The sequence below is a fragment of the Urocitellus parryii genome, chromosome 8 (assembly GCF_045843805.1).
Source record: "Urocitellus parryii isolate mUroPar1 chromosome 8, mUroPar1.hap1, whole genome shotgun sequence".
Lineage (NCBI taxonomy): Eukaryota > Metazoa > Chordata > Mammalia > Rodentia > Sciuridae > Urocitellus > Urocitellus parryii.
The window spans coordinates 39,664,010-39,677,030 of record NC_135538.1 but is presented as its reverse complement, the minus strand read 5'-3'; the positions used below and the strand labels follow the sequence as shown (position 1 = coordinate 39,677,030).

At 34.6% G+C, this 13,021-nt stretch overlaps 1 protein-coding gene across 8 annotated transcripts in view; it reads right to left on the bottom strand.

Annotated features, from left to right (window-relative positions):
• Window positions 1-12,617, bottom strand: part of Trdn (triadin) — a 367,236-nt gene extending 354,619 nt beyond the window's left edge. For 5 of the 8 annotated variants that reach the window (XM_077801927.1, XM_077801929.1, XM_077801930.1 and 2 more), the window contains exon 1: window positions 12,106-12,617. In XM_077801927.1, the coding sequence (XP_077658053.1) occupies window positions 12,106-12,127 (22 nt within the window). In that variant the 5' untranslated portion in view covers window positions 12,128-12,617. The remainder of the gene's footprint in view (window positions 1-12,105) is intronic. The other 3 variants (XM_077801933.1, XM_077801934.1, XM_077801932.1) reach the window with 2 other exon arrangements.
• Between the last annotated feature and the right edge of the window lie 404 nt (window positions 12,618-13,021).

Genomic DNA, 13,021 nt, shown 5'->3' with positions numbered 1-13,021 from the left:
TAGGAAGTCAAGGCAGACAAATACAATTACATTTCCAGTAAGGATTTTATTCTATCCCAAGTAATTCCAATCATAGAATTAGATGGCTATACTTAGTATACTAACTCTAAATTGGTAACTGATTGGAGAATACTAAAATGACCTTCACACCAATCTGAATCTTTTAAATGAACCTAAAAAAGACTCTTCCATATAAAATTGGAAGATAGCTAAGCTCAGAATTTCTTGTGTTGAGTATTAAAACTACCATTAACACTATCAAAACTATGATTAGCATCTATGCTCATTTTTCTTTTAGGCTCTTGTTTGTGGTAAACTGGGGCATAGTTCAACATCACTTAAAGAAAATTCTTGAAAAATTTTGTGCAAATTTATGATGAATGTTGCTAAATGGACATTAATTATTTTGCATTCTCCATGAATCTATCTTCTTCTGCTTTGTGCATAAAGTTCTGAAAAAATATCAAATAATCGTTTGTTAGAGTCTGTAAACAAGTCAAGACAACTTGTGTACATTGATACAGCAGGAGTGAGCCCTTTATTGTAGGACAGGAGGGGTATATATATATATTCCACACAGTTTATCTTAATTAACATAAACTAGATACAGCAGTCAACCAATAAGGAATCTCCACACTTAATGGCTCGCTGGCATTACTTCATAAACCACTTCCTCTGCAAAATGCCAGGCGCCATCTTGACTTGTTTACAGACTCTAACAATCGTTTGTTAAATAAATTAACATTTAGGATCTAGGGATGTTGTTGAAATTTAATTTTTGCTTTTGCATTGGACTCCTTAGCTTTCCATCTAGAAACACACTTCAGGTTTTAACTTATGCTTTACTCCTTAATGACAGTCTCTGATCCACTCACTCCATTTTCCTCTTGCTCCTCAAAGTTCCCTGGGAGTCATGTCTCATAAAAATTGATTTGTTTGTTTTATGCTTGGGTTACTTCCTAATTGTTTTATATGTGTAAATGGTATATATTTTAAATTTGAATAATGAGAAATTAGGAAATCTGTCTCACAAATCTGTCTCACAAAAAAAAACAAAGTCATATGTTTTTAAATTTTAACTTCTAATTTTATCTGCATTTCTTTTAGATAACTTAGAACTAGCAGCCTATATGACATGAGTTTTATATAATTATCTCATCCTTTGGGCCCTAGATTTATTCATATTTCATCTCCAGACTTAGAACAGTAACTAGCAAAAGCAATTATCAATATATATATATATATATATATATATATATGTGTGTGTGTGTGTGTGTGTGTGTGTGTGTGTATGTTTGTGTGTGTATGTGTGTGTTTAAGAGAATTAATATTTTTCAGAGTGTTAGCAATCTTGCTCCTATCCATCCACGGGTAAGTGTCAGAATGATGGGAGAGAGATAAAACACTATGTTCCAAAGCACCTGGGTATGGAGAGTCCATGTCACTCAAAAACAGAGACCCATACCAGGAGATGGTTATAATGAGCATTCCAGCCAAGGCCTGTGAGGCATTTCAAATACAGAGAGACAGTGCAAAAAAAAAAAAAAAAAAAAACCTGAGTAAATAAACATGGTCTACTTAATTCAAGAGAGAGCCATAATTTTCTGGCAACTGTCAGAACTATTATTTCTCATATAACTCTCAGTCACTGTGAACAAAGCCTCCAGTAGATTCCTCTATTTTTTGCTTTAATCTAGTTATTCCTGCTACCCTAAGTACTTCCTGCTCACATCTTCCAAGCCTTGTTCTATGAACCACAACTTATCACCCTTTGCTTAAGAAAGGCCTTTCCCCAGAGTCTTAAAATGCTCTTGCCTTGCTCCTATGCTTAATTCAATGCCTTTATAGGACATTTTGATAAGACCACTAGCTTGGACCACTAGATCTGGTCATACTTAGAACACTCACCACCATTTTTCCTTAACAGCTGATTTTTCATCATTTACCTAAAGAAAGTTATTTAGAGATTACCTGTATGACAGTATTATTTCATTATTTCTTCATGAACTGGAAATGATGTTGAATACACATATGCTAAGTTCAAAGTAGTGCACGTGGGGCTCAGAAGCAATGATGGAGACAGAAATAGTGTAAAAACATGCACATGGGGGAAAGAGGCACTAGGGATTCATAATAAACAACTAGTCCAAAATAAGTGACAAGCAGGAGACATCAGTCTTTTCAATATTCTAGCGTGCATAAATAAATAAATAAAGTATCTAAGCCAGGATTGTTACTCAATTTCTTAGTCAATTAATATGTACATTGATTATCCCACAGACTAATCAATAATCCCACAGACTAATTCTCAAATGCCTCCTATCTCTATTTCCTCCCTCTCTACATTGATGGAACCTACTCTTGATCCCTCTTTTCTTGGGCTAATCATCTCAACTTCCATATAATGCCATGAATACTGTAAACTATCAGTATGAAGAAGAGGACATCATTTTCTCATCCTAAAACTGAGTCCAGCAAGTTTCACTGTGTGCTCACTAATTGTAAGATTTAAGAATAACATGTCATTATTTTACTAAATTATACAACATTATTCATAATTCCAAATTGGAGTCATATGTTTTTAAATCTGTGCAGTCTTCATTCTTATCATTTTTTGCTCTTTTCTGTTTGCATTTTAATCTACTATATCAGAGGCAGAGACCTAGTATTATTTATTTTTCTGTTTCCATTGGCAAGCATTCAACCTGGTACATAAAAGATGCTAAATTCTGAATACAAATGAACCTCAGACATGACATACTGCTGCATAATTCTACATCTGTGTCAATAATTCCATAGTCTAAAAGTTTGTTATATTTCAGGTAGAGGTAATTTGCCTTTCTCTAAATGTAATGCCTAATACTTTTACAGATGTAAATTCACATGCTTGGCATTTTATCAAATTATAGACAATAATACATTTTATAGAACACACTTTTTTTTTTCTAGGCAATTACACGTAAGTTAAATAAGTATAACCATGGTCATAAGTAATAGTTCTAACGCTGAATATCAAAGAAGTGCCACTTCTGTATTTGCCATTTTTATTGTGACATTACATCCAGTTGTCTACTTCAAACAGAAAGTTCTGATAATCCCATGAGGCTTTTATTTTAAAAGGTAACAATAACTTTTCCAGGGAAGACTTGCTAAAGTGTATTTTGAAAATTTAAATAAATGGAAATGGGTTCTCTCAAATCCACAAACTCACCTATTCCCTTCATCTTATTAAAGTGAACTTTGAACTACTAAGAGTCTTCCTCTTCCTTTGTTTCTCTCTCAATTTCACTAAACATTGTCAGGGAAGGCAAAATGACGCAGCAAATGAGTAGCACAAAACCAGTTTGTCACAGGGTTCTAGCCACATTCCAGCTGAATAAAATCAACTTTTCCCTGTATTTGCAGGTTTCCAAATGCAAATTATCTTCATTCTCATAGTTTAAAATATTGTATCTTTTCCTTGTGGAGCTGAAGACCACATGTATCAGCTCCTGCCACAAATACAAAATTTAAAATGTCTACCCAGTATATATTTAAATATAATATTTAAAGTACATTGTGAGATGGGCTTTGCAGTTTATGAGGAAACAACTCATTTACATACCAAAGGATCTCTCGAAATTGTAAACTCTGTGTCTTTGACAGCTTGACTTGAGGCACAGAGATGTGGAGATGTTTGATGTTTAGAGAGCATAACTTGGAGAGAAAGGAGCAGGACTTTATTCACCACACATTTGCCAAGGATACTTATTTTTCCTTTGATGATGGAAATGACTATCTTTTTGTACCAGGAAGTTCACCTATCTCTGCGTAACCCTTACTTGGGGCAATGCATGTTTATTTGACACTAAATAAGCACTTCCTATCAGAAACTATGCATGTCACTCATTTTATCCAGAGCAGGCAGGAATAAGTAAGAGCAAAAATTTAACCTTGATGGATCTTCCTAGAACTTTAATTCAAACAGTGTCTAAACTTCCTGAATTTATTCTCTTTAAATAAGTTATATTAGATGTATGCATGTTTTATATATTAAGTATATCCCTGAATTTTTTTTTTAAATTTGAAGAAAAGGAAAGAATGTTTTAATACTGTAAACTATAAACATCAAAACTATAAAACCAATAGCTTAACTGTAATATCTTAAGTATTTATGTATTGTCTTTTCAAATTGATATATTCAGCCAAAGTTCAATGTAGATTATTTTAAAATTGCTAAATTGCCCTGTTTATGTTTCCTTAATATTAAATATTGTTAACTGATTAAAAATTAATGTAAACAACATTGGAAGCTTTAAATCTCTAAGGATTCCTAGCCTTTCCTATAATAGCTGAATAGCCTCAATTCATTTTTGCATTGTAAAAGGAGCATAATTTTCAAATTACAGTCTCAGTGATGGCCAAATATAAACTGATAAACTGAATGTTTTCCATGAGTACTGTGTGCTTATAGAATAGGGAGTAAAAAGAGTCATTATTACAAAAATCTAACAAAAGCTGCTGCAAGAAAAAGCTTCTTAGTGGAACCCAGGTGGGTCTCACACTACAGAGACATATTTTCCTGTTCACTTTTACTACAGATTTGACATCATGAATGGTTTATCCAATTAAAAAAATAGCATGATCTTGTAAAAAGTTAAAAAAAAAAAAAACTTCCTCTCAACATACTGTTAACAAGTAACCAAGTTTCATCTGCTAATTTATTGCCCCTTGTGTGGGAAATCCCATTCACCTCTTTTCTGACTTAAAACTACACTCACTTGCTACTTTACCATATTACGTTTCTTTTTTTTATTTTTTATTTATTTACTATTGCATTACAATTCTTAATACATCATTATACCATAATTTATCTTATCTTTGATTATATATAAAGTATGTTGACACCAAATTCACATCTTCATACATGTATTTTGTATAATGATGAGGGTCTCCTTTCACCATCCATGCTATTCCCCTTCTCCCTCCCTTTCCCTCCCACCCCTATTCCCTATCTAGAGGTAATCTTCTGCCCTTGCTCTCCCTCCCAACCCCATTTTGAGTCACCCCCCTAACATCAGAGAAGACATTCGGCATTTGTTTTTTGGGGATTGGCTAACTTCACTTAGCATAATCTTCTCTGATACTATCTATTTCCCTGCAAATGCCATGATCTTATTATTTTTTATTGCTGAGTAATATTCCATTGTGTATAAATGCCACATTTTTTTTTATCCGTTCATCCACTGAAGGACATCTAGGTAGACTCCACAGTTTAACTATTGTGAATTTTGCTGCTATAAACATTAATGTGGCTGTGTTCCTATAATATGCTGTTTCTAGGTCCTTTGAGTATAGTCCAAGAAGAGGAATAGCTGGGTACAAGGCTATTCCCAGTTTTCCAAGGAATCTCCATACTGCTTTCCAAATTGGTTGCACCAATTTGCAGTCCCACCAGCAGTGTATGAGTGTACCTTTTTCCCTGCATCCTCACCAGCACTTATTGTTGTTTGTCTTCATAACGGCTGCCACTGTTACTGGAGTGAGATGGTATCTTATAGTAGTTTTAATTTTCATTTTTCTGATTGCTAGAGATGATGAGCAACTCTGCATCTAATAGAAGAAAAAGTAATCTCCATCTCGTGGGGCTAGGCCCCAACTTCCTTAATAAGAGGCCTATACCACAAGAATAACCCACTTGAATCAAAGTGTGAAATATGATATATCAAGAACTATGTAATGTTTTGAACAACCAACAATAAAAAAAAACAAGAATCAACAAATGGGGTGGATTCAAACTAAAAAGTTTTTTATCAGCAAAAGAAATAATATGTGAGGTGAATAGGGAGCCTACATCCTGGGAACAAATTTTTACCCCTCACACATCAGATAGAGCTCTAATCTCTAGGGTATAGAAAGAGCTCAACAAGATAAGCACCAAAAACCAAATAATCCAATTAATAAATGGGCCAAGGACCTGAACAGACACTTCTCAGAGGAGGATATACAATCAACAAATAACACTGCCTTTCATTTTCTAATTCTTTTTATATTTTTGATTGATATGCAATATTTGTACATGTGAGAGCAGACACCATTAAAAAGTGGAAAGCAATCTCTCATCCATTAGTATTAATATGGTTAAAACCTTCAATTTTTATAAATGTAAGCTCTCAATTCTGATAATTCTTCTGACTTTCAATGAAACATACAGCACAGTTTCTCACAGCTGCTTTCCTTATCTTTTTCAAAATTCAACTTGAGGAGAAAAGCAGATTAAAAAGCTTTACAATCAGATTGATCAGGTTTATGGGGCACCTGCGTTTCTGTGATATTTTAAAAATAAAGAGCTTTGTACTTAATGTTCTGTCAATAAACACATTATTCCTGGGCCTAGCATATTTTAGAACTATTTTTCTTGCATAATATTGAATATAGGTTTTTAAGTGGTTTTCAGGTTTTTGTATGAATCACATCAAAAATCAACTTTTGCTAATTAATGTCTTTAAAAGATCACTAATAATCTTGAGGAATGATAGGCAACTAGCCTCTAGATTTCCAAATTACAAAGCATATATTTTTAAATAATTATTTACTAGCCTATTGTTTTAAATATAAATCATATTTCTAGGCCCTTCTGTGTATTACATGCATCTTCCATTTCCATGTCAGTAATAACAGATTGTTCAACTTAATAATTTACACTTATAAGCAAATTCAGTGGCCAGCGTCACTGAACTATAGATCTTATGAAAAGCAAATTGTTACTAAAAGTTATCTATTTTACCCAAAGCATCAACTCTTTTTTTCTTTTTCTTAATTTTTTAAATGAAAACGCTTGAATACTCACAAAAGTAGACAAAATGTTATAATGAAATTCCATGTATCCATCATTAGGCATAACATATCCCACTCATATTCAATTCTACCCCTGCTATACATCATAGACCTTCCTTTCAGCATATTATTTACAAACATCATACCACATCATCCATATATATTTGAGTAAATATCTCCAAATAATGAATAGTTTTAAAACATAACCACCATAGGGTCATCACACTAAAAAAACAGAATAGCAATTCTCTAATACCACATAACAATTTGTGTGTGTCAAGTTTCTAATCATTTCATCAGAATTGTTTTTAAAGTTGTTTGAATATGATTGAGTACTGCCATACACTGCAATGGGTTGTTCTTTTTTTTTATACATTTCTTTTAGTCTATGCATAGTCTTGGCATCTCTCTGTTCCTGGTATTATTGGGAGGAACTGGCTTGTTGGTATTTGTGCTGCAGGGATTCTCACAGCCTGGCATTTGGCATGCTCCTCATTCTTACACAGTGGAATCTGTTCTTATTCTCCTTCATTTGTTTTATTTTTACTTCTCCTCTTCGTCCTCTTCCTTCCTTTATTAAGTCACAGGAGTTAATTCTAGCTCTTATTGTATTGGCTGATTAGGTTTTGCCAAGATTTTTTTGCCATTTTATGGCTTTCAGACTTTTATTCACAGAACTTTTTATTTCCCTCCAGTGCCATATTGTGGGGAAATAACCTTCTAATTTAACTGTTTCTCATCATGGTCCTTTTCTTCTGAAGGTACTAGCTTTCCAATGCCCATTTTAAAATGTGCTACTAGAACAAAAAATGAAATTTTTTTATGTGGCCTATTGTTTTCCTTTATCCAGAGAATGGAGAACATACCGAGAAGTGATTGGGGCTTAAACCCAAGGCTATATCCTCACACTCCCAAGTGATCGCCACTTAATGTAAAGCCACCTCTTTTGGCTTTCATAGGGTAAACATAGATATGCTATTTGGATCTGTTATGGTTTGGATGTGAGATGTCCCCCAAAAGCTCACATGTGAAACAATGCAAAAAGGTTCAGAGGAGAAATGATTGGGCTGTGAGGGTCTTACCTGATTAGTGATTTAATCCCCTGATAGGGATAGGGATTAACTGAGTGGTAACTGAAGTGGTAGGGTGGCTGGAGAGAATGGTAATTAGGGCATGGCTTTGGTGTATATATTTGTTTCTGGAAAGCGGAGTCTCTCGTCACCCTGATGTGAGCTGCTCTCCTCTGCCACACTCTCCCGCCATGATGTTTAGCCTCACCTGGACACCTGAAAAATGGAGCCAGCCTTCTCTGGACTAAGACCTCCAAAACCATGAGCCTCTGAATAAATTTTTCCTCCTCTATAATTGTTGTGGTCAGATCCTTTAGTCACAGCATTGAAAAAGCTGACTAAAACAGGATCTCCACTTAATTTCACCATCTGTTGTTCTCAGTGCTATAACTTGTGTGCTTAGTTCTTAAGTAATCTTGCTGTGGAATCTTGGTCTTTCTTCCTGAAAGCAATGATGGGGTTTGGGGGATGCAGAGTCTCTAGGAGCAGTGCAGTATGCAAAATAAATAAACAACTTTGCTCTAAGTTTTGAATATGAAATCCTCTTACAGATTTGATTGTTTCAGAAGCAGTAAAATGAGTTTTAGCTAATAATAAGGAAAGAATTCCATATATAAGTGCAATGACCTGCTTTTGAACTCTGAGTTTATACAACAGCTTAGAAGTACAACATATGTTCTTCTTTTAAATAGTTTCTTTTATCTAAATGTTCTAGAAAATGCCAAGTTATTTATATAGAAGATCATCAACTTGAGTCCATTATATAAAATTTTTTCTTTCTTTATTTGAGAAGTTCTTATACCCAGAGAACACAATTATATAAATATTATTGCAAAGCCTACTATGACTGTATATTAGTTAATAGACAATTTGAAAATATTACATATTTTAAGAACTTTAAAAAAATCTTTGCCATTTTTTTCAAAAAAGCTATTGAGTAAATTTTGCTTTACTACAAAATAAGTATTTAAAAGGCATTTTTCACAGTAATATATACTGTCAAATATATGTTACAATGCGACACATCTAGCCATGAGGCTGTAAGTCTGCATGAACCTCAGAAGGGGGAGTTAACTTTGGCACTTGTCTAGGAATAACTAAGCTTCTGGAAGCAAGGTGGAGGGCTATTTATAACCCTAAACCTGAGTGCTGTTTGAGTCTGATCCAGTCTGGAGCCTGGTTTAGCCTACTAAGTGTACCATGGGACTGATACAGCCATCCAACAGCCATTGAAATGATACTAACCTTACTAAATGTCTCACACAATGAGAGGACATCTTCAACCTAACTCTGTAGCCAGACATGGATGTGAACCTGCATTACACCATATGTAGCTGTGTGAATTCAGGCACATTTCTTAACCTCTCTAAACCTCAGCTTCCTATTCTATAAATAGCCATACTAAGAGCATTTCAATTGGTTGCTATGAGGGTTGAATGAGCATGTAACAAACTTTATACAGTGTTGAACATCTTATGTCTTCCAAATAGATGACCATTGCTTTTATTATCGCCATTGATGGTTGTCTTTATTAATTTAATTATCTTTATTAATTTATCCTAGCCAGAACCAAAGGTGTTATTTCTCTAATATCCTCTGAGTTTCAACTTTGTGCTAGTTCTCATTTTCCTGTTGCTCTGTATCTGAAATGCAATTCTATATCTTGTTATTCCCTTTCTTTTATCATATGAAATAATACAACTTAGAACATGCAGTAGAAATCTATGTGAAGAACTCAGTAAAGTCTATACCATTTACTATAGTTTAATAAGCACTGGGATAAGCCACAGCAGACATAGATTTTATCCTCAGACCTCCCCTAACTACCATGGAAGAGAGGTTTGATTGATGTGACCTGCACTCCTCATCAGTGAAATTGAGGACATTGGGCTTCAGCTCTCTAAGATGCTTCTCTAGCTCCATACTTCCTTCAATGTTTGGTTTTTTAGGGATAAGTGAATGGAAAGGGTAATGAGTAGTTGACATAGGGCTTCTAATGTAGTGCAAAAGTGGTTGTGACAGAAGTGTAGCAGATGAGAGAAGAATATTCCAGGCTGAAGGAATAATGGCCTGTACCAAAATTCAGTACAAAAGTATACAAATTTTAAAACACTGGAAAGGGGGTACCATACCTATGGCCAAAAAAAAAGTTGGAATTACAAAGACAAAGTGAAAAGTACATAATAGAGCAGCAGGCCAAACTCTTTGAATAGCCAGAGAATTACTGTGGTACCAACCTTAAAATGTTAAGTTCACTGAGTTGGCAATCTAATTTTCATTTGAGAAATATAGTTAATAAATCATTCCAGAAAAGGAATAACTGCATCACTGAGGTTCAGATGACATTGATCCTATGAACTGTGAAAAACAGGGAGTGGGAAATGTCCATCACCCAGAAATTCGAGGTTGCTCTTGCTTCTTAAATTTATTACATTCAGTTATTTTGTGGGTCACTACAAAAGGCCTTCCTTGAACCCTTTAACACCCACAGGGGAAAAAAAGAAACAAAAGTTTAATTTCATATTTAGGCATTTTCCTATAAAATGTCTCATAAATCAGGTGCAAAGGACCATAACCCAAAAGCACACCCGAAATGGTTCAGCCAGCTGACCTCCTGAATTACCTGGCAGTACACCCCCAAATGGAGGTGGGACACATACTCATAGGCATCTTAATAACTTGTGCAGGGCTAAGCAAGAAACGTTTTTAGACATCCTTCTTTAAGACAAACTAAAGGCCACATGACACAGAATATCTCGGGAACAGGAAAAAATACTATTTATATTTAGTTAGCAAATTCTTAACTAAAATTGGTAATCCATAAACCTGATATCCTCCTACAGAAAAAAAACAGAAATTAGTGTTAAGGAACCTGACTTCAAATCTTGGCTTTGCTGTGGTCATGAGCAAGTCACAGACCTCAAAGTTAGTTTCAATCTGCAAAACAGGGCAATAATGCTTCTTAATTGAATGAAATGGACCTTAAATAAAAAAATACATGAAATTCTGAATGAAACATATAGTACATAGAAAGCTCTCAGTAATTGTTATTAAATTTAGGTGACAGAATGACTTCTCCTTGGAAAAAATGAGTAAGGTAATTGTTATAAATATTGACTGAAAATCTCCAACAGGAATTACTGTGTGTCTACATTAATGTCCACCCCCAAATACCAAAACCACATATTCTGTTTTTCACTTGTCTGATTAAAAAGGAACCAGCACAGCATTCAACTGGGAAGTTGTCAAAAGCACCACCTGTCTTGTTTTCTTACAGCTGTCAAAAGCAGATTTTAGATCCACCTCTCAAATTTTTACCCCAACTACAACCAAACTGTGTCTGTATTCAAAATACTTTACTTTTAAGAATCCCTTTAAAGTAAGATAGAAAAAGAAGTGTGTGTGTGTGTGTGTGTGTGTGTGTGTGTTTGTGTATGTGTGTATGTGTGTGTGTGTATTGCTGCCAAGGCAAAATAATAACAACTATGTTTTAGGTATATATAACATGAAAAAAATTGTTTTAATCTTAAGATAGAATTCACCATTTGAAGTGAAAGAAAAAGGAGTTTAGGAAAACAATTAGAAGTCTAACACTTAATTGCTTTATTTTTAAAGTTGGATTGATTTCTAGTGTGTTTGTGAAATTTCCAATTTTGTGTTCCCAACTACAGAAAAATAGATACAAATTTTTCAGAGCCCTTGTACCTTAATCACAGAAATTTCATCTTTGTGTGTGTATTTATATATGCTGGTTGAAATGAAAAAACAAATTTAAGGTTTCCATTTTTAAATACCATAAAGTAAAAATGCTCAAAATCATCTTTCTACATTTAAACATTAAATATTAAATATTTTAAGTTTATCACGGTCTCCATCCTTGCAAAGCTTCTAATTTTTGCTAGATGAGAGATCAGCCATGATGTTACATGACCGTAGCTATTTATAGAGGTGTAGATGACAACTGTTAACTTGTGGGGCCTTTGGTGTAGCAGAGAACAGTTTCCACATGCAAAATTTCAGAGAAATCTTTTCTCCTTCCCCCAACGCACATATCTGGCAGCTTCTCACCTCGAATCCACTTCCCAGATCTTGTATAAAATCACTGAACAAGATAATTACCTAAAAGCAACATTTTAAATGGATGCATTGATGGTCTCTTTGACTGTCAATTTATACCACGTCCCCCCTATGAGACTCTATTGGAAGATGGTAGCAATACCTTCAGCAGTGATCTCAGTCATGGTGGTCGGGTAAAGTGAATCAGGTGGAAGGTCCTTCAAGTGGTTCTTTGCAGAGTACTTTACGATTGGAGAACTCTGGTAGAAGGGTCTGTGTTAAAACGTGAGGGCTCTTCGTTTTCCTGGCTGTTTCTCCTGCTGATTTGTTGTCCTGTTGAACTTTGCCTCTTCTCTGCAGAGTTCTCCCCCTGGAAACAACCTAAGCCCTTTCCAAAGCAGCACTTGTGGCTCAGCTAGGAGTATCAGCTTAGAACAAAAATAGCTTCATCTCCCTAGGACTCTTCAGCACTTTTTTTTTTCCCCTTTTGGCACTCTAGAGGAACACACACACACACACACACACACACACACACACACACACACGCTCTTAAGCCCCAGAGATAGGCCAAAAAAAAAAAAAAAAATCCAAAGAACTAAAAAGTATTGTCTAAGCCCCCGCAGTTTCTCTAAGATAATTACAGATCTTGGGGTCTGTGTCAGAAAACATGAAATAAAGAGTTGAAAGTAATCTTATCCATGATTGCTCAGATTTATTCTTAGTATCCTTAATGCTCAGAACATTCTTCTCTCCCTTATTTGGTTTGGGGAGTGTCCTGTAATGTCTACCAGAGGCAAAGGGGAGGGCAATCTTAAGTAATTTTCTCAAAGTTGATTCCCTATTGGTCCAAATCTACTTAGCAGGTGCAGTTACTTATATAGGGATAAACTTAAAATTCCCAACAATGAAACCCTGAAGATTTCTTCTAAAGTAGTCATGTTGTACAACATTAATAACTTCTAAAACTCTGATCAGTAAAAATATATAATGTGAAGTAAATCATGTTACTTGAGAACCAACAAAGAATTTACTCATTTTTTTCTTTAATACCTTACAGAAAACAAAATCTTTGAATTTAC